The sequence below is a fragment of the Zalophus californianus genome, chromosome 6 (genome assembly GCF_009762305.2).
Source record: "Zalophus californianus isolate mZalCal1 chromosome 6, mZalCal1.pri.v2, whole genome shotgun sequence".
Taxonomy (NCBI): domain Eukaryota; kingdom Metazoa; phylum Chordata; class Mammalia; order Carnivora; family Otariidae; genus Zalophus; species Zalophus californianus.
In genome coordinates, this window is record NC_045600.1 from 121,516,108 (window position 1) to 121,538,870 (window position 22,763).

Genomic DNA, 22,763 nt, shown 5'->3' on the forward strand with positions numbered 1-22,763 from the left:
TCAGGACCCTGGGATCATGACCTGAGCTGAAGGCAGATGCTTAACAACTGAGCCGAGGTTCCCCTGTATGACCTCATTTTTAAAGACTATGTCCAAACATGGCCACATTCTGAGATACTGGGGGTTAGGACTTCAACAAATGAATTCCAAGGCAGAGAGCACACCTCAACCCATAATAGGGAGGTAGGTGTTGAGAACAACTTGATGGGGTGCATCTTCCTGGAATCAGGCCTCATCCCTGCTTGGCCCTGGGTCTGTGTTGCCCCCAGAGAGTACTTTTCCTCTCAGAAGTCCAAGGCAGGGCTTCAGCTTTTCCCTTGTTCTCCAGTTGTCCTGCTGGAGCTTGGCCTGCCTTGCTCCCACTTCTAACACAGGGGCCATCCACTCAGGAAAGGCCATTCCTGTCCATGAACTGCCTGTCCTTATGGCAGCAATCTTCATAGGGCTGTGCAGCCCCTTGTAACCAGCTCTGGTCTGGTGTGGTCTGATTAGAAAGCACAATATCGCTGGAAAGTATGTTATGTCAAAGAAAGCTTAATATAAAATATTTTTCTCATTTCTCTTCAGTTCATCTTTTATTCTGAATAAGCATGACTGGAACTTTGACTCAAACTGTTTGTTTTTTACTATTGTCCCTCAGAAATAGTTTCCATGTCCAGCCAAGAGAACTGTGGCCACAGGCATCCTCTCATTCCAGACACGGGAATGGTGTTTTGTGTGTACCATCTTATGCATGCTGGTGTCCTGATGCATTAGCCAACAATGAGGTTTCCAGTCTTCAATCTTTTTTAAAGAAAAACCTGTCCTGGAGTTGCCAAAGGGGAGGGGGCATTGACACAGTGTTGTTTGAATACTCTCCTGTGTTCCTTGCATGCCACCAGAAGAATTGGTGCTGTATCAGTTAAATAACAGGCTTGTGGAAAATACATCCTCCTAGCATGAATTCTGGCTTTTTCTTTATGATTGAGCCTCTCTTCTTCACCAGAAAATATATTCATTTCCCTGGTTGTGAAGAACATGGATTGTGTCTGAGATTGTATGGTGTCCTGCCCTTCATGACAGCAACCAGGGTCCAGATGTGGCAGCAAGTATTATTTCCCCAGAAACCTTGTGTACTTCCTCTGACTTTATACTCCCCAGAACAATTCTGTCCATGTCAGTGGCAAAGCGTTAGGAGGTGGTGGGAGGGAAAATACCTGCAGGTGTCCTTGGTGAGCTTTAAGAACCACAGAGGAGTCTCAGCTATGTGTGGCGGGGAGGGGTGGGGAGACTGTCTACTGATGATGCGAGAAGATGGCTTTTCTGAAGTCCACTTTAGAGGCACTGTCTGGTAGCTTAGGCTGGGCCCCTGCTCTAGTTCTGGAAGCCTCCAAGGCCTCCCCTTGTGTGTTCATCAGGCTCCGGGACCAGATCTGTCCCAGTGTGATCCTAGTATAGGGTGATTCTGGTCAGCATGGATGATGATGAGGCCATCTTTAGTGGATCGAGAGGACAAGTTTGAAAACCAGTGCCTTAAACTTGGACTATCCCTCTTACTCAAAACAACAAGGAAATCCAATTAATAAAATGGAATTTACCACATTTCAAATTTAATATATTAATATTTCTAATAACTTCATGACTTTCTATAAGAAGGATGTAGAAAATATTGCTGAAACTAATACAATTCCCTTTTCTAAATCTGTTGCATTTCTATACACCAATAATGAAGAAGCAGAAATAGAAATTAAGGAATCAATCCCATTTACAATTGCACCAAAACAGTAAGTTACCTAGGAGTAAATCTAACCAAAGAGATGAAAGACCTGTACTCTGAAAACTATAAAACACTCATGAAAGAAATTGAAGAGGACACAAAGAAATGGAAAAGCAGTCCATGTTCATGGATTAGAAGAACAAACATTGTTAAGATGTCTCTATTATCCAAAGCAACCTACACATTTAATGCAATCCCTATCAAAATACCAATAGCAGGGGCACCTGGGTGGCTCAGTTGGTTAAGCTACTGCCTTCGGCTCAGGTCATGATCCTGGAGTCCCTGGATCGAGTCCCGTATTGGGCTCCCTGCTCAGCAGGGAGTCTGCTTCGCCCTCTGACCCTCCCCCCCCCTCATTCTCTCTCTCTCAAATAAATAAATAAAATCTTAAAAAAAAATACCAACAGCAGTATTAACAGAGCTAGAAAAAACAATCCTAAACTTTATATGGAACACAAAAGACCCCAAATAGCCAAAGAAATCTTGAAAAAGAGGAGTAAAGGTGGAGGCATCACAATTCTGGACTTCAAGTTATATTACAAAGCTGTAGGGGTCAAGATAGTATGGTACTGGCACAAAAACAGACATAGATCAATGGAAGAGAATAGAATTGGACCCACAACTCTTATGGTCAACTAATCTTTCACAAAGCAGGAAAGAATATCCAAGGGAAAAAAGAGTTTTTTCAACAAATTGTGTTAAGAAAACTAGACAGCAATATGCAGAAGAATGAAACTGGACCACTTTCTTACACCATACACAAAAATAAATTCAAAATGGATTAAAGACCTAAATGTGAGACAGGAAACCATTAAAATCCTAGAGGAGAGCACAGGCAGTAACCACTTTGGCATCAGCTGTCACAACTTCTTACTAGATATGTCTCCTAAGCAAGGGAAACAAAACCAAAAATGAACTATTGGGATATCATCAAGATAAAAAGCTTCTGCACAGCAAAGGAAACAATCAACAAAACTAAAAGGTAGCCTATAGAATGGGAGAAGATATTTGTGAATGACATATCTGATGAAGGGTTAGTATCTAAAATCTTGGAAGATCTTTTTAAACTCAACACCCCAAAAACCAATAATCCAATTAAAAATGTCCAGAAGACATGAATGGACATTTTTCCAAAGAATACATGCAGATGGCCAATAGACTCATGAGAAGATGCTCAACTCACTCATCAGGGAAATACAAATCAAAACTACAATGTGATATCACGTCATACCTGTCAGAATGGCTAAAATCAACAACACTAGAAACAACAGATGTTGGAGAAGTTGTGGAGAAAGAGGAACATTCCTGCACTGTTGGTGGGGATGCAAACTGGTGTAGCCACTCTGGAAAACAGTATGGAAGTTCCTCAAAAACTTAAAAATAGAACTACCCTAGGATCCAGCAATTGCACTATTAGGTATTTACTCAAAGAATACAAAAGTACTAATTCAAAGGGATACATGCCCCCGATGTTTATAGCCGCAATATCTACAATAGCCAAATAATGACGGCTGTATCTACAACATATCTACAATAGCCAAATAGTGGTCAATCAATTGATGGATAAAGAAGAAATACACACACACACACACACACACACACACACACACACACACACAGGAATATTACTCAGCCATAAAAAGAAAGAAATCTTGCTATTTGCTAATGTGGATGGAGCTAGAGTGTATTATGCTAAGCGAAATAAGTCAGAGAAAGACAAATACCATATGATTTGACTCATGTATGGAATTTAAGAAACAAATGAGCATAGGGGAGAAAAAGAGAGAGAGGGGCAAACCAAGAAATAGACTCTTAACTATAGGAACAGACTGATGGTTAACAGAGGGGAGGTTGGAGGAGGAATGAGTTAAATTGGTGATGGAGACTAAGGAGTGCACTTGTGATGAGCACAGGGTGTTATACTGTATATAACAGTGTATTGTATATTGTAGACTTGAAAGGAATATTACACTGGATGTTAACTAGCTGGAATTTAAATAAAAACTTATAAAGAATAATTTGTGTATTTGTGACAACACAAGGTACTGATGAGAAGCAGTGTTCTCTATGATGAGCAGGAAGTGGGCACGAGACCACGTAGCAACCTTCCCTGGCCAACTTCTCACTCAGTCTCACAGTTCCCAGGTCTGCCCTTTCTAGCTGTGGTCTGTCCCTGTGATGAAAACAAGCCTGATGCTGACACCAATTCATACATGTGGGTTTTTCCTACATATCAAGCAATTCTGTGACACCAGCTGGGTGTCCTATAATTTAACTCAATTCTGACACTCCCTGGAGACTGTGTCAGATCTCACAGGTTAAGGCTCAGTTCCACAAGATTTCCTCACTTCTGATGCCAACTACAAGTCCATGCTGTCACCTGTTCTTCTGACTGATCTGCTATAAATCAGAGGTTCCCGTAATCACCTTTTCAGGTTCAATTAATTTGCTAGAGCATCTCACAGAACTCAGGAAACAATTTGCTTACTGTTTACCAGTTTATTATAAAACAATATGATAAAAGATACAGGTGAACAGCCAGATAGAAGAGATGCATGAGCAAGGAATGTGGGAAGGGGTGCAGAGCTTCTGTGCCCTCTCTGAGCATACCACTCTTCCAGCACCTCTGTGTGTTCACCAATCCAGAAGTTCTCTGAACCCCCTACTATTGGGATTTTATGGAGGCTTCATCACATAGGCATGATCAATTATTAACTTGATTTCCAGCCCCTCTGCACTCTCTAGAGAATGAAAGGTGAGGCTGAAAATTCTTAAGTTTCTAGTCATGGTTTGGTCTTTCTGCTGACTAAACCGCATCCAGGAGCCCACCCAGAGTGGCTTCATAAGAACAAAAGATACTCCTGTCACCCAGAAAATTAAAAAGGATGTAGTATCCTCTGTCAGGAAAAACTGGGTTCAGAGATGCTCCTAGTGCTTTTATCACTTGGGAAATTACAAGAGTTTGAGGAGTCCTATGCTGGGAACTGGGGTCAAAGACTAAGTACTAGAACAAAAGATCCTCCTAGCACCCCCGCAGACCAGGGTTTTTAGGAGCCCTGTGTTAAGAAGAAGGGGCACAGACATATCTGTCTTACTATTTTACAAAGCCCATGGACAAAACAAACATCAGGCTGTTGAGCAACCTCTAGAAGCCCAGTTACGAGTGAGCACCAGCTCCCTCTCAGCTCTTGCAGAGATCCACGGAGACAAGCCACCCAGTCCTGGAGTTCCCAGCGTCCAGGCCTTCCTTCCCCAAGGTAGTGCTCCTTGAGCTGCAAGGTGCATGTAAGCATCCATGTGATGCCTGCCTCCTGTTCCTCAACAGCATACACGACAACGGGAAAAAGGCCGGGCTGTATAAAGAAAACCTGCTGCTGCGAGGATGTACCATCAGAAACACAGAAGCTGTTGTCGGCATTGTCATCTATGCAGGTAGGCATGGCTGTGGCATGCGCAGTCCGAGACACTGCTGGCTTGCCACCCATGCTGTGTGTCCTTGAACGTTGCTCCTTGCTCTTTATTTTTTTCTTTTCTGATTATAAAAGTAGCACAAAGACATTGTAAAAATTTAGAAAACCCAGAAAACAGAAAGAAGCAAAATTTCTAATAGTAGCTCAACCAAAGTGTTCTCTCTCAGCATTTTAGCTTATTTCTTTCCATTGTTTCTCCATGGTGGTTATGTATTTGGGATTCATTTCACACCCTGCAGTTTTGGCTGAGCTTATCCTGTAAGTATGATTGGATGGCAGCACTGTCCTTCAGTCCAGGAGTCAGGGCACCGTCGCTCTGCTGTTGGGCACCGATTTACCGCATCCCTCACACTCCCCGTACAGGACATGAAACCAAGGCTCTGCTGAACAACAGTGGGCCCCGTTACAAGCGCAGCCAGCTTGAGAGGCAGATGAACTGCGATGTGCTCTGGTGTGTCCTCCTCCTCGTTTTTATGTCTCTGTTTTCTGCAGTTGGTAAGTCTCCTTTGTGGGTCACAAATAAGAGGGCACTGCTGGACAGCTTCCAGGTGACCCCAGTGGGCTGCCGACGACTCATTCTGACCCAGCACTCTAAAGTTAAAACACGCATTTGTCATCCACTTAGACTCAAAGGCTGCTTGCATCCACACAGGCCATGTTAGAGATGCCTAGATGAATGTTAATGTTATTTTTCAAATTTGCAACTTCTTGGATGGAAGAATGGTTTAATCACACTGGTTATAATGATTCCAGTAGAAGAAGTATTAGTAACCTGGTGATAAACTGAGAATAATTTAGCAGGAGAAGCACAAATGCTCCCCAGGAGAACTTCATGAGGAAAGGAGAAAAAAGGCCTTTGGGTCTTAAGAAGAACCGAAACAGTTAGATTGCACATGGGCTGTGGTGCTATCCAGCCTCTGATGGCCTCCAGACCTGGTATGCTGCCTTGGGAGTGCCTTGCAGGGCACTGTATTTCACCTCTGGGTAAATGATCTTCACCATATCCCCCGCCCAGCTACCATTGTGAAGCAGATGAGTGTGATGTGGTCTTGGAGCTCAGTGGTGAAAGACATAGGTGTACAGGATACGGAAGGGGCTTCTGTTATCAGGTGTGGGACCCAGCTGATGAAAAACTGTGCAATGCCATTGCCTTCTGAGAGTCCATGACATATGCAATTTGAATCTGTAGCAAGGGTCAATAATGGGCAATATCCGGGGCCTACTGACGAGACTGGTGCTTTGTGAGGCACACACTGGGAAATTCCTCTTTGGGGATTTTCCCATTGGTAGCTGCCAGCACATATCCAATTTCTGCCTCATGACCAGTGTGCTTTTCAGTGCCAATAATGGGAAATGCCTGATGTGAGGAAGAATCCAAGAACCAGTGCCTTCCAGCAGTCTGACTGTGGGTGCCAACCATACCTGCCATGCGCTTTTGCTTTCTTACATGCAAGGCAGGCTAATGAGACCCAATGTGCCTGTGTCCATAGTCTTACAGTTTTGCTTTACTTTGCACTAGCAGTGTCTTTTTTTCCCATTGGGTGAATGATGTTTCTCTTTGAATGTTGCTGTAGGACACGGACTGTGGGTACGGCGGTATCAAGAGAAGAAATCATTATTTGATGTCCCTGAGTCTGATGGCAGCTCTTTATCCCCAGTCACAGCTGCAGTTTACTCGTTTTTGACAATGATAATAGTTCTGCAGGTAACAGTACTAAGTACCATATGATAATTGCTTTACTTTTCTGGTAAGAACTTAAAGTCATTACACTCTGTTAAGAAGGTCCTATAAATTCTGCATCTGGGAGGACCAGAGATACACCTGCCTAATGTTCTGCTTCTTACTTTTCCCCTAATTTATCTATAGGGTCTTTTTTGGGTGCTTTTCAAGTTAACATTCTCCTTTGCTGTTCCTAAGATTCTTAGGCCTTACAGGGTTGGTTTTTGGATCATTGTGTGTGTTTTATTTTTCCATTCCATTACTTCTTAAAAAAAAAAACCCTAAATTTTATTTTGGGATAATTTTAAGATTTACAGACAAGTTGCAAAAAATAGTGTAGAGAGTTCCCATATGTCCCTTACCCAGAGTCCCCTAACGTGAACATATTATATTACTATGCTACATTGTCGAAACCAAGAAACCAACTTTGGTACTTTGCCATAAATTCTAGATGTCATTTGGGTTCTACTAGTCTTTGCACTGACATGCTCTATCTGTACCAGGATTCAATTCCGGATATCACAATTGCATTTTGCAGCATTGGTTTTTATTATTTTTATTACTGTTACTGTTAGTATTATTAGTTCACATGCTCATGAGCAATTCCCCATCACTAACTGAGAACCTTTGCCCAAAAGGCTTGTTCAAGAGTAGAGAAGGGTCAGTGAGTGTCATGTTAGGAAGACAAAGTGCACAGAGGACCTCTGCTTAGCCTTTGCCTATGAGGGGAGCTCTACTGCCTTTATCACATGTGTTTCATACAGCAGGAACTTCCTAAATTAGTCTTTTTTATGAGTGCATATTTGGTTCTCGCTTTGTACTAGTAGTAGTTCTATAGTAGGCATGGTACTGTAGTAGGTGTTGCATTAACATTATGTTACCAGGAGAACCCAGTTAGTCTGTCTGGATATGATATTCTGAGCCCATGAACATCAGTTCAATACTGTCATTCAAAAAAAAATTTAAACATTGATGTCATGAAGATTATTCTTAAATTGTCAAAGTGTAACTGTGAATATTCTTCTCAAAGCCTTCTTCCCTTTGCTCTGTATCATACAAGATCCCAGAAATTGTCCTTCAATACAACCAGCCTCTGGAAAGACTGTCTCTTCTGGACTGTGGGGTTGTGTCCACGGGATGGGCAGCTCTTGTTGCCGGGAGCCCTGGGAGAGCCTGGGGGCCGAGTGCCGCTGTGGTGCGAGGTGACTTTGCTTATGAGGACTCTGACTGTGCCATGTGTTTTTTTTTTTTTTCTCTCTCTCTCCTCTTTCCTTTCCTAGCTTCTCTCAAGCACAACTTAGTAATACGAAAATGCTTGCTTCTATCCAAGCCATGGTTACCATTCTTCCAGATACGATAGTGGATTTATGCTCCGCAGTGACACCATAGGCTGTCCTAGTTTAAACTCTTTGCCAATATCCTAATACTTTTCCAATACTGACTCTAAACCAACCTGGTTAAGCTCTTAAAGGTACAGTATAGTCCCTACTTACTTGTGGTTGTAGTCATTTGTCATTTCAATAGTTTGGACTACTACTGCTGCTCCCTGGTCCTCATAATTGTGCATGTGTATGCCTTATGTCTTCTAGGTTTTAATCCCAATTTCCTTATATGTTTCCATTGAAATTGTTAAAGTATGCCAAGTGTACTTCATTCATCAGGACACAGAGTTGTATGACGAAGAAACGGACTCGCAGCTGCAGTGTCGAGCTCTGAACATCACGGAAGACTTAGGGCAGATACAATATATCTTCTCAGATAAAACAGGCACTTTAACTGAAAATAAGATGGTTTTCCGAAGATGCACTGTGTCTGGCATAGAATATTCCCATGATGCAAATGGTGAGTCTGGGGATGGGGACTCCCAGTCTGGGCTGGACAGAGAGCCTCTGTATCAAAGCTGCATGCACATATGCGTGCACACACAAACACACATGCACACATACACATACAAGCTTCAGGGATTGCTGATTTTTGAGAGAGAATAAAACATAGAAAGGCTGTTAGAGCAACTCAGGAGACTGAAGCAGGGCAGCATTTTTAGAAGCAAATATAGAATTCCATGTTGCTGACAGTGCCCTGTTCACTGCAGTATCTCAGTGTGGTGGGCATCTGCTCAAACACTCACTTTCTGCCAGACAAGAGAACCAAGAAGGGCATCCTTGAGGAAGTCACTTCTGAGGCACCCAGTCTCTTTGCTGCACCAAAAAATGAAGAGATGCTTTTGTTGTCACCCATCAACCTCCTTGTTATTAGCTGAAAATTCTCAGAAGGGCATTGGGCAATTCATGCTGTATTTTTTCCCTTAGAAAATGATGTTCGTGGAAGCTGGAAAGAAATATCACTCCCGTTTGAATTTTACAGGTGGTTGCTCCTCCTGCCTCTCTTTTCCTTATCCTTTGCTGCCTCTGTCCTCCCTGAACCCATACAGGAGCTCTCCACTTCATAAGCAGAGGGTATGACTGGAACCATCCAGCCATCTGAGCCAGGAGAGGGCACCATGATAAGGTGTGCCAGCTCTGCAACCAGCACCCCTCTCCTTCCTGTAACAGCATCTGAGAACATGAAAGTAGTCTTGCCATGGGAACAGAAGCAAATAATAGAACAGGAGTCAGTATGTGGGCTTCATTAGGAAACTGTTCTTTAGTGGGATATGGCGGGAAAGATCTGTTAGAGGCATGGGATTTTTGCAAGTTTCATGAAACCAAGAATTACGATATCCACAAAGGCCCTTTATGTAAAATTAAAGTAATCATATTAAATAGAAGACATAGGAACTTATCCACTATGTTTATTGCTTTATTTGCCAACCAAAATAAATGGTCAGTCACTGTCCACCTGTCCCCCTTGCACTCTCACCTTCCATAACTCCTCAGCCTTGTGCAGAAGAGCTCATTTTCCTGAAAGCAGAGCTTAGCCTAATTGTAAAGGAGCCAGAGACCCAGGTCTGAAGTTGGGTCAGAAGCAGCCTCTGAAAGCTGGACCTGAGACTCCATGGGCAGAGTCCCAGCTAAGATTACAGAAAAATTTTGACAGTTGTCAGATGCTTATCATAAAATCAAAGGATTGCATTGCCTCTAGAAGACACAGGAAAGCATTTCTGTTGAAGACCAAAGCAAGCCAGCCTCGCTGCTGCATGTTTGAAAGAAATGCTGTGATCAGTCATTGACATGCACCTGGGGCCAAGAGCAATGTCAGCTGTTATTACCCATGACCTGACCTCTCAGATCGCATTAGTAAAATGAATTCAGATGACTTTGGCTTTGTGCGATGAACCCAGTTCACATGGAGACTGTGGGTTTGGCCATTTCTGAACTTACGTCCCAGTTACGTTGTGTGTCCCAAATGAGGCATCACCTACCTGCTTTCTGCCTTCCCTCGACACTGAGGGCATCGCTCAGGCACTGCTGGTCAGAAACTGCTGCCTCATTGTAGACCACAGACACATCAGCAGTGGTCTGAGGGATTGCTGTGTTTAGGCTAAAATCCAACTACTGCTGTAGGAGGGTGGGATAGGCTGGTGTATCCTTCGAGAGGCTGACACCACGCTCCTAATGCACAAGCCCAGAAGCTTGACAGCACTGTGTCTGGGCTTTGTTCTTCCTTGCCATTCATTCACCACCAAACTGGGACTTCCATCAGCCAGGAGTGGGTGGGATGGGCAGAGGAGATTTGCTTCTGGGGTGAGGAACTCCCTGAGTTGGATCCTGGTGTTGGCAGTTCCTTGGCCTTGTGACCATGGGTAACTTATCTTTCCTTATCTCTGTTTTCCTCATCCCTAAAGAAAAGTCTTCCTGATGAAAGATGCTGAATATAAGACCTAGCTCACAGGACAGACCAATGCCACAGGCATGCCCAGATTGGAGGGCCCTTCTTAGCCCCTCAGGCAGGCCACCTTGTGTTAAGATACCTTGTGCTCATACCCAGCGCTGGACCTGTCCTGGAAGTTCTTAGTAATTGCTTGTTTTGCATGAGTAATCTTCATGAATAGTCTCCTTGCTTGTCTGTGATGAAACAAGCTGAACTAACTGGGGAAAGCCAGAAAAATGTGTTCAGAGCCATCCATTAGCAAGAAGCAGTGCAGATGTACCTCGTAATTCACTGAGTGGCCATGTAGCCACAAGGATTTTTGCTGGGCAGTGCCCCCTTGAGGGCTCAAGCATAGCCATGCCATGCAGTCAAGGTCGTCTTCAGTGGAGCTTTACCTGCTGGGTCGATATCCTGGTGGCATTTGTCCGCCCTGTGCAACCCACAAGGACTGTTAGTCTCCCTGTTGGGTAGACCTTCATCCATACAGTGTAAATGCAGACAGTACCCACCACCTACCTGGCCTTGAACAAGGATTCCCCATGGTAAAGTACCATAACACAGCCTGAGAACCATTATTTCTGTGTGATTGCAGGGCAGACATTCAACATGTGATCTGTCCTGACAGCCCCAGTGAGCCAGGTGGTTCCATGACCCCAGGTTAAAGGGCAAATCCTGGAGCCAGGTTACTCTGTGGGCTAGGCCTTCACTGTCTTCCCTTCTTTTGCCCCTGTTGTCTGCTGCCCAAACCCCATTCATCACACCTAGGGTCCACCTGAATAGAGGGGGCTGTATGTGAATCTATCTGTCCCCTCCTTACTTGTTTGTGGACTGTGATGGCCACTGTGCCAAAATGCACTGGACCTGAGCTTTGGCATCACCTTGACCTGGATGCCATCTCCACCCTTTTGAGTCCTATGTACTTAGCAAGCTCCTTACGTTCTCTGTGACTCAGTGTGCTCATTTGTGCTTGGGGTTGAGAATGTCAGCCTCACCGGGTTGACTATAGGTCCAGATAGAATGAGAGCGGCCTCCATCTCTCAGTGGAAACTCATTAAATGTGGCCTTGCCTTTAAGAAAGTGAGGGTGGCAAGTGCTCTGAATCAGTTTCATTTTCCTAGTCTCCCTGTGACGTGTCACCCCATGTCCCTCTGCCCACAGCCCAGCGTCTGGCCAGGTACCAGGAGGCAGACTCCGAAGAGGAAGAGGCAGTGCCCAGAGGGGGATCGCTGCCCCAGCGCGGCAGCATCGGGAGCCACCAGAGCGTTCGCGTCATGCACAGGACCCAGAGCACCAAGTCACACCGGCGCACAGGCAGCCGGGCTGAGGCCAAGCGGGCCAGCATGCTGTCCAAGCACACGGCTTTCAGCAGCCCCATGGTGAGTCCCACTCAGAGGACGGCAGCTGCCCATGCTGGGGCAGCCTCACCTTTCCTGGTCCTGCTATTTCCCTTCATTCCTCCGAAGTATCCGCACATAACAATACAAATGAGCTGTTGCTGGGGGTTTAGCTCTGCTCAGTTAACAGAACTTTTATGGCCAACACCTTCTCCCCTCACCCGTGTATCTTTCCTAAAACGCTGACACAGCCCCTTTGCCTGGGCCTCTAAGGATGGGGGATTGCCGGTGAACTCTCCAGATGGGTGCTGGAGAGGAAGTCTGTCCTGCCAGATGAAATGAATAAAACATCAGGTCAGGATGACAACTGTGAAAAAGCAAAGCCGGGCGGGGGGGTGGGGGGAGTTTTAATTAGATGAGCCCAAATCCAATAAACTTCTTTCTCCCTTGGGGCATCTGGGTGGCTCAGTCGTTAAGCATCTGCCTTCGGCTCGGGTCATGATCCCAGGACCCTGGGATCGGGCATCGGGCTCCCTGCTCCGCGGGAAGCCTGCTTCTCCCTCTCCCACTCCCCTGCTTGTGTTCCCTCTCTTGCTGTGTCTCTCTCTGTCAAATAAATAAATAAAATCTTTAAAAAAAAAAAAACAAAATCTTCTTTCTCCCTTGTCTTGACAGCTGCCCAAACATTTATGGACCATTCTGGTCAGGCAGGGAAATTTCCAGAAGTGAGTGAGTGGGGCTCTCTAAAAACCTTTCACTTCTGAAATGTTTTAAGAGCAGAGAGGGAGAATCCATTTTGGTCCCTCTGTGGACCATTTGGCCTCATTCTCTTCTGTCCTTAGAAACCCGTACAGAGGCTGCCATTACATGGCGGTCGCTGATTGGTGGGTTTATGCAGGGGTACCTGGGAGGAGGGCCCTCATGCTTGACAGGAGGGGGACTGTGTTGGAGCAAGCTTTCCTGGAATCGATTTAGCAATATGGGTCCAGAGTATTTGAAATATTCAAACTTCCTGACCTAGGAATTTAGGGATTCAGCCAAAGTTTTCTATGTATAGCAGTTTGTCAGTGAAAAAAAATGTATTCAGTGATAAAAGAATGGCCAAATGAATCATAGTGTGTCTGTTTTGAGGTTGTTAAAAGTCTGGAAAAGTTCAGACTACAGTTGACCATGGAACAGCACAGGTCTGAACTGTGCAGGGCAACTTACATGCAGATTTTTAAAAATAAATACAGTACTGTATTTTCTTTATGACTTTCATAATAATATTTTCTTTTTTAAAAATTTTTTAAAGATTTTATTTATTTTGAGAGAGAGGGAGAGAGCCAGAGAGAGAGCATGAATGGGGAAGAGGGGCAGAGGGGGAGAGAGAAAGACCACAAGCAGGGGGATGGGGAGAAGGAGAAGCAGGTTCCCCACCGAGCAGGGAGCCCAACATGGGGGTCCATCCCAGGACCCCGGGATCTTGACCTGAGCTGAAGGCAGACGCTTAGCCAACTGAGCCACCCAGGCGCCCCTTAATAATAATATTTTCTTTTCTCTAGCTTACATAATTGTAAGAATATAGTATATAATACATATAACAAACAAAATATATTATTAGTCAACTGTTTATGTTATCAGTAAGGCTTCCAGTAAGTAGTAGACTAATTTTAGGAGTGTCAAAAGTTATATAGACTTTTCACCTGCACAGAGATCAGCATCCCAATCCCTGCATTGTTCAAGGATCAGCTGTATATAGTGTTTTGGGGAGAATGGACACTGCCAATTTATGTATAAATTTTTTTATTGAGATATAATTGACATATAACATTGTATAAATTTAAGGTGGGAATGCAAATTAAAAGTATAATGAGACAATCACTTCACACCTCTTAGAACGGCTGTCATCAAAAACCAAGAGATAAGAAGTGGTGGCAAGGATGTGGGGAAAAGGGAACCCTCATGCACTGTTGGTGGGAACGCAAACTGGTACAGCCATGGTGGAAAACAGTATGGAGGTTCCTCAAAAACTTAAAAAATAGAATTACTGTATGATCCAGCAACTCCATTTCTGGGTTTATGTCAAAAGGAAATGTATAAAATATTTGATGATGTAAAATGTAAATGTACAGAAAAAAGACTGGAAGGGGTCAAAGAAGTGTGTGTTTCAAAAAGTATGTATTACTGTGAGGTGATGTGATACAGATTTGTTAAATTTTCCCTCTGTCTTTTTCAAATCTCTCTGAGTCAGATATGTTATAATAACATATATTCTTAGCTGTATTATTTTATAATGAGAACATGTGTGTTATATATAAGAACATACGCATTTCATTCCATATGTAAGTCATATATTCTTGTACCAATTATACATTATTCATCACTATAAAATGGCATATGTATGTGAGTCAGATGAAGGTGTCTTTAGAGCTTATACTGAAATCAGGGTGCCTTAAACAGTCAAGCACTAAGACGCTTTCACTGGGTTATACTCACCCCTCAGTCTCTGTCTTCTTCCAGGAGAAAGACATCACACCCGATCCAAAGCTGTTGGAGAAGGTGAGTGAATGTGACAGGCGCCTGGCCACCGCAAGGCCCCAGGAACGCCCACTGGCCCACCTTTCACCAGAGCTCTCTGATGTGTTCGACTTCTTCATCGCACTCACCATCTGCAACACAGTAGTAGTCACATCCCCGGACCAGCCACGACAAAAGGCAAGCTCTGGGGTATCCCTGTGAAGCCGACGCCTTTGACCTTCAGCATGGTCCCAGTGTTGTCAGTCTAACCTTCCCAGGAGGACTGCTCAGCACTGCCTCTCAGGTTTAAGGGGATATAGTAAGGGGCTTTGTGGAGGGCAAGCCAACTCACTGATTCTGTGGTGCCGTCCCCAGGCTACCGTGGACAGGTAAGGGGATTGGGGCCAAAGGGAGAGGAAAAACTTCTGAGCCCATGATGGGTGGGGCATATAATAGCCTGCACTGGAATGGGGCTACCCTGCACAATCTACACAGAGCTTCAGGGTTCCAGATTCTCACAAGAGAGTGGACAGGACAGGCTTGGGGCCCAGACAAATCGCCTGGACTTGAATCTTGACTTTACCAACAGGCTGAGTGGCTTTGGACAAGCCATTCCCCACCTGTCCCTTAGGGATCTTATCTGTGACATGGGGGCAGTGGTGAGGTTTTAGAGGAAGGGCTCAGAGCACACAATAAATGTATTTGATGTTAAAAGGGCCTTTAACATTGTCTTTAAAGGAGAAGTGGTCGAAAATCAATCTGAGGTTACTTAAGATGGTGGAAACATAGCAATACCCAAGTTGGTTTTTGCTTGGGTAATTATAAGGTTCTCTCTGAAGAGAGTAAAGTTTCATGGGCAGACAGGTCCTTTATAACCCCAGTGTTTCTCAGGAAGTCCTCTAGGTAAGCCAGGAGGTGTGTGTGTAGGAGGTGCACCTAAGGAGGGATGGGCATAATGCAGCTGAGCAACTTTAAATGGATAAAAACGAAGGTGCTCTAGAACTAGATGCATGCCATAGACCTGCCCCTCAACTCCCCACTCTCCCAGACCTCTTTCCCTCCTCCTGAGTCTAGCAGGTTCTAGCAGGTTCCACTGATGGAGCCATTGGTGTGTCATGTGAGGTAAACCAGGGTCTCTGCTCTCTTCACAGCAGCATACCTGGCAGTAATGCACCCCCCCCACCCCCATGCTCCTGCTCCTGCCACACTGGCCTGCAGAAGCCCCAGGGGGCCTGGTGGGTCCAGAGTGGACAAGGTCCCCACCACCCAAAGACTGCAGGATTGCACCGTCTGCCTTAGGTGAGGGCTGCTTCCTGGTGCAGCTCACCTCTTAGCTGCCTCAGCATCCTTCATCTGGCCTTTGGATTCTTCCACCACTCTATATTCAGTCCTGCTGGCATGCATCCCTGGAGAAGTGTCTGGTTTCTAGTTAGACCTGTCTGAGACCCAGGCATTGCTGCAACTACTGAATAAGTGAGAGAGACCCCAACATAACTGAGGCATGTGGTGATGGTCACATAGGCAGTGTGTTCCACATAGGGAGCAGAATATTTAATCCCCCACCCTCAGACTGCAGATGAGTAGGTCTCTGGATGCACTCCTCTTTCCACATATTAGTGAGTGCGATCTTTCAGGGTATTTGGAGCCAGTAGGCACTCCAGTGTGGCTGCTTGAATCCCCCCCTTGAATATGTAGCACATTTAAAGTCATTATAGGAACAAGAAAGCACCTTTATCAAAATTGGTCCCATGTGCCCTGCTTTACCAAATACCTGACTTTTCTGCAGGCTATTATGTAATTTACAACTTTAGTCACATGGGGAAAATTATGGAAATTTAAGGCTAACTATAATTCAATGTTTTGCTTGTTGCAACATTTGCTCTAAATCTGTTTTCTAGCAGAAAGTTAAAATAGGAATATTATACTAGCATTAGTGAACAGTACTCATTTAAATAAAGTATTGCTGTTGCTGCATCGTTGAGCTTTTTGGGACTTGAGCAAATGTATTTAACTGTTATTTTGTTGTTTTCACTTCTTGTTAGAAGATATGCGATTTATTGTGACTTTAAAAAAATGTGCTAAATGATTTGAATCCTGAATTTGTCCAAGCATTTAATTTGTTTAGAAAAGTTTTTGGGTCTGGGAGTGTTATTTAAATTTTATATGGACATAATTCAAAGGACTGTATAAACTGGTCTTTTGTAAATGCATTTTGTAATGGGGGGGAGGGATTTGTGCCAGGGTTTTGTGCCAGGTGATAGTGACAGGCATGTTTTTCTGAACCTTTTCTGCAAAGCAGTGGAACATTGCAGTGCAGGGACAGCTAGCAGAGGGGATAGTCTCAAAGCCTGCAGGTACCACTAGCCACACACTCCCTGAGTCAGTCCAGGGCCTCCGTGTGGCTACCCAGGCGATCACATTCTAAAAGAATGTATGTTGCTAATTTTTGCTTAAGTGAAATGGAAGAGGCCAAAGGACGTTCTCAAGGAAGAAATGCTGGCTCTGGTTGTGTGCCCCCAAATCTGGGAAACGGGAACTCTGTGCTCTGAGCCCTCACGGGGGAAGTGAGGAAGTGCCCTGTGGCAGTGTGGGTTTGGCCTTTGGATATACCTCACATGTCTTCTGACTGCTTCTCTTGCAGGTGAGAGTAAGATTTGAGGTGAAGTCCCCCGTGAAGACGATAGAAGACTTCCTACGGAGGTTCTCACCCAGCCGCCTGACCTCAGGCTGCAGCAGCATCGGGAGCCTGACCGCCAACAAAGCCACCCACAAGTCAGGGTCCAACTTTCTGTCCACCCTATCCAATGACAGCACACTGTTCAAGCTGGAGGAGAGGCTAGGCCAGCAAGCCGCGGCCATCGCCAGCAATGGTTATAGCAGTGGGGCTGCCAGCTGGGGCCCAGAGCACACTGCCCAGGAGCAGAAGCTGCAGCGGGAGCAGGAACGGGAGCTTCGCTATGAGGCAGAGAGCCCTGACGAGGCGGCGCTTGTGTATGCTGCGCGGGCCTACAACTGCGCGCTGGTGGACCGGCTGCACGACCAGGTGTCCGTGGAGCTGCCCCACCTGGGCAGGCTCACCTTCGAGCTCCTGCACACACTGGGCTTCGACTCTATCCGCAAGAGGATGTCAGTGGTGATCCGGCATCCACTCACCGATGAGATCAATGTCTACACCAAAGGAGCCGACTCAGTGGTCATGGACCTCTTGCTGCCTTGCTCCTCAGGTATCCAGCTCCCCTCCACTGGGCAGCACCCCCAGCTCCAGGTGGAAGTCCCAATAAATTAGCCCCTTCCCTCAGTCCCTTCCCGTTGGATTTCATTAAGCCTTTTCTAAAGCAGTGCCCATCAGAGGTTTGCCTCTCTGGATCACCCGTTCCTCCTTTGAGGGGTTTGGACTAGAATGCACTGGGGGCTGGAGGATGGAGGGCTTCGGTGCCTGAACTCACCTTAGAACAGTGGGGTCGAAGGTCACTTGGGGGGGAGGCCTAGCATCATTTTAAATCTGGACAATGAAGGTTAAGAACTTTTAGACTAGAAGTTCCAGAATGTTCCTTCCTGCTCTCTGATTGCCTGGACTGTGTCTTCTATGGAGGTTCTTACCCAGCTGCCTGACCTCAGGTCATGGTTTGTAGCCCAATTGTGGAGCTGCCTCAGGCCACAGTGAGAGCCTAGGTAGTGGAGGCTGCTGGCCTCTCAACCACCATCTGTCCCACCTTCGGACAGAGCAGCTCCATCTTAGTCTCTTTCATGTACTAGAGTTCCATATAACTTCTGTGTTTAAAAAAAGGAATTTGAAAACCACTGGTGAATGGCCTAGGTCCCCGTTTGTAAACGTGGTCACCCCTCCTCTCTACTTGGAGGATGAAGGCGTGCCCGTCTGACGTCCAGGGAGAGAGGTGGAATGGAGGTGAAGATGCTTTTGGCAGACACAGGGGTACATGCTGTGGTTCTGCTCCCTGACCTGCAGTCTCCCTGTCTGTTGTATCCTGGAAACATCTCTAGGTATAACCTGCTGTGAAAGCCTGTCCACTGGGTGTGTCCTTTCCAGAGCTCTGGGATGGAGCTAGAGAATACTTTACTTCCCATAGTCCTTTCGCCACAATCTCAGTGCCTCCGAACGGGACTCCTGGCTCCCAGGTACAGCAGCACTCTGCTGTGGAGAGGTGCACTGGAGGATCTCTGCAGAGAAAATCCTTTTCCCATGGCAGAACTGTTGTAAACAGGTCTCCGAAAACAGTTTGGATAGCTTTTCATGGCAATAACCTACCAGAGGGTAGGATTTACCTTTCCACCCCAGGGGTTCTGTGCTAGAGTGGACATAGAATCCAATTCATAGGCTGATTTTGCATTCCAAGAGTCTTCTTCATTTCCCCATTCCATAGGTTGCCTTTTGGTTTTGTTGATTGTTTCCTTTGCTGTGCAGAAGCTTTTTATTTTGATGGAGATTTTATGCTTATGTTTCCCTTGCCTCAGGAGACCTGTCTAGAAAAAATGTGGCTATGGCCAATGTCAGAGAAATTACTGCCTATGTTATCCTCTAGGATTTTTATGGTTTCGGGTCTCACATTTAAGTCTTTCATCCATTTTGAGTTTATTTGTGTATATGTATAAGATAGTGGTCCAGTTTCATTCTTCTGCATGTGGCTGTCCAATTTTCCCACCATTTACTGGGGAGAAAAAAGGACACTGGAAAAAAACACAAACACATGGAAGCTAAACAACATGATACTAAGCAACCAAAGGGTCAATAAAGCAATCAAAGAAGAAATCAGAAAGTATATGGAAACAGATGAAAATGAAAATACAGTGGTCCAAAACCTATGGGATGCAGCAAAGATGATCATAAGAGGGGAGTATATAGAGATACAGGCCTACCTCAAAAAAACAAGAAGCTCAAATAAACAGTCTAACCTTATGCCTAAAGGAACTAGTAAAAGAAGAACAAACAAAGACTAAGAGGAGTAGAAGGAAGGAAATAGTAAAGATCACAACAAAGGGCGCCTGGGTGGCTCAGTTGGTTAAGCGACTGCCTTCGGCTCAGGTCATGATCCTGGAGTCCCAGGATGGAGTCCCGTATCGAGTCTGCTTCTCCCTCTGACCCTCCCCCGTCTCATGTGCTCTCTCTCTCTCTCTCATTCTCTCTCTCAAATAAATGAAATAAAATAAAAAAAAAGATCACAGCAAAAATAAATGACATAGAGACTAAAAAAAACAGTAGAAAAAATCATTAAAACCATGAGCTGGTTCTTTGAAAAAGATAAACAAAATTGATAAGCCTTAGCCAGGCTCATCAAGAAATAAAAAAGGACCCAAATAAATAAAACCAGAAAGAAGAAAGGAGAAGTAACAACTGACACCACAGAATACAAAGGATTATAGAGAATACTACAAAAAAATTGTATGCTAACAAATTGGACAACCTAGAAGAAATAGATAAATTTCTAGCAACATACAATCTTCTTAAACTGAAGAAGTAGAAAGATTTTCTATAGAAAATAGAAAATTTTCTATTTCAAGAAGAAATAGAAAATCTGAACAGACTAACAGTAATGAAATTGAATTGGTAATCAAAAAACTACCAAAAAATAAAATCCAGGACCAGATGGATTCATAGGTGAATTCTGCCTAACATTTAAAGAAGAGTTAATACCTATTCTCCTCAAACTATTCTAAAAAGGAGAAGAGGAAAGAAAGCTTCCAAATACATTTTTGGAATGTAGGCTTTGGAATAAAGCCTTCTTTATTGCGAAATTTGATTTTGCATCTACGCAAAAGAAAAAGATATGGCAATTATCTGAGCAGATTTAATTATATTGTAAAAAAAAATCGTCTTTGTCCTTTTCCACAGCCTTTCATTAAAGACAATTTAATGGACCACTGTATTTCAGACATTACCACATACAGCAGGTCATGTATAAGGTAAAAGACCTACGGTAGCACTAGCAAACAAGGGTAGGACACGGGGGTAGGTAGGACCCACCGTACAGAGAGGGCCAGGGACCCTACTGAGCTGTGCAAAAGACATAAGAAAAACCAAGAAGGCTGCCATAGTCACCACACTTGTACTCTGCTGGCAGATCATTCTTTTAAATGAGGAAGAATTCTCAAATTTCTAGAGAAAGTGCAAACAACTCCTACCACTCATAGTCAACTTCAAGGTCAGGATGGGGAGGGTGGGTTGCAGGGAGACTATGTGCAGGCTGGGGAGCCTTGTAGCCCCCTCCACCTAATCCTGCAGCCCCAGTGTAGCTTTGCTGTTGTGCTCACCTCCTCCACAACTGCAGGTCTCTGGGAGGAAATTACTACCCATATATAGGTAACTATAGATGAGAAGAAGCAAAGCCTTCCATCTGTTCCACCATGGAAGAGACACGTAAAAGAACAACATTGCTGTAGTTACACATTGCCCAAACCATGACAGTGAAAGGGGCAAATTAAAAATAAACAGTTTGTGTAGCTCTCCGCCTTACTCTAGGAATTTCCAAGCAGTGTGCAGGTCAGATAGGTTGATAGGGAAGAGGTACATGTAGACATCCAGCAACTTAAGATTCAGGAGGTTCCAAGACCCCATTGGATTCTCAAGAGAGGAGCTGTCACCTTGAAGTTATCCACTGGTGACACCCTGGCCTTATGTATAAATCATTCAGCTTTTACTTTGTGGGGTGGATGGGTGTGGAGAGGAGCAGACTTGCACAGCACTTACCTGTGCTGCAGAAGCAGAGCATTAGAGCTGAGCTGCTGTACCTGTGTGCTGGTGATAAAGTGAGGTAGGCACACAAGTATTATCCTCTGGATGACTTCAGATCTTTAAGATCTTTCTCCAAAGAGACCTAACACTTTAGCAAACAAGGCATGAGGAGGCTACACTTATGGTGGATGTGACTGTGTTAGTGTGTTGTATTCTCAGGACACGATCGTGTCTTGGAAGTTGTATGGAATCGGGTATAAAATGGGGGCTCCACCCCACCCTGGTACCTACAGACCTCTGTTCAAATCCCAGGTCTATGTTTATGGCTAGAATGACCCTGGATAAGTCATTTACTTTCTTTGCCTCTGTTTCCCATCTGCACAGAGGAAATCAGGATGCTGACTTCACAAGAAGCCCCTGTCCAAGCCCCTAGCACAGTGTCTGGTCTAAGTTTAGGTCCCTTTCCCTTCTCTCCGGTTCCTTCCCCTTAAGAATCACTTGCTTGACGTTTGGTCCAGTTGCCACTTGGTGTGGTGTTTAAGACCCAAACACCCAGACAGCTCTACCCTCCTCCAAGAGTGAGGATGGAGAGTAGCCCACCATCTAGCATGGGCCTCACACTTTGCTGCTCTTCAGTAGGATCAGTAAATGCATGCATCAACAAGGAAGAGAATTCACCTTTTTATTTTACCATCTGACTAAGATGAAACTCCTTATAGGAGAAATAAATTTGACTCAAGTATAGAAGAAATGGAAATACCACTTTGGGCATGTTAAGACCACATGTCAAAATCATGTGTAGGAGTGGATGTTTTCCTGTGAGGTCCTGAGCATTGCCAGCCATGTCCATCTGCCCTGCTCAGCCAGAGCTGGAAGAGGGTTCCTTTCAGTCCTGCTGCATCTTGAGGTCAGTGACATGGGAGTCATCTTTACAGACTGACAGGAGCTGTTACTGTCAGACACTGTGCGTGCCCCCCAATCCCAGATGTGGCTTCAGGGATCTTCTCTCTGGGCCCCTCAGGCCACCACCACCCGCCAGGAGGCTCTGGGTAGCATTGGTTCCACTTCTGCCCATGATGTTGCTCATTACCCAGGTAGCTGTGTTGCAGACACAGCATTCTTCCTACTACCATAGATGGGAAAGCCGCATGGGATCTGGGTGGCCTGTAGGATATCAGAAAGAAGAGGCTGATATTGCATGAGTATCACTCAAAATGCAATGTGAATGGTTAGAATACCTGCAGTCTGAGAAGAGTGCAGGAGAGCCGGGCTGACCACATAACTCTGGGGGTCCCTGGGTTTGCTTTCTAGGACAGCACCCAATATACTCTTCTTAGGTGCCCCCAGCTACTTGGTGGTCTTCCACTTTGAGCTTGAGTTCTTTCCACCATCCTGGCCCCTCCATTAGAATGTGGACATATCCCAGCATTCATAAAGAACCAATCCTACAAACCCTAACATTGGCTCTTCCCAGGGACTGTGCAGT

At 44.9% G+C, this 22,763-nt stretch overlaps 1 protein-coding gene across 1 annotated transcript in view; it reads left to right on the forward strand.

Moving 5' to 3' along the window:
• Positions 1 to 22,763, forward strand: part of ATP10A (ATPase phospholipid transporting 10A (putative)) — a 205,873-nt gene that overhangs the window by 142,440 nt on the left and 40,670 nt on the right. The window contains 7 exon segments of the mRNA XM_027571792.2: positions 5,082 to 5,188; positions 5,590 to 5,721; positions 6,801 to 6,931; positions 8,536 to 8,788; positions 11,915 to 12,132; positions 14,593 to 14,787; positions 17,231 to 17,813. Of these exon segments, the coding sequence (XP_027427593.1) occupies positions 5,082 to 5,188; positions 5,590 to 5,721; positions 6,801 to 6,931; positions 8,536 to 8,788; positions 11,915 to 12,132; positions 14,593 to 14,787; positions 17,231 to 17,813 (1,619 nt within the window).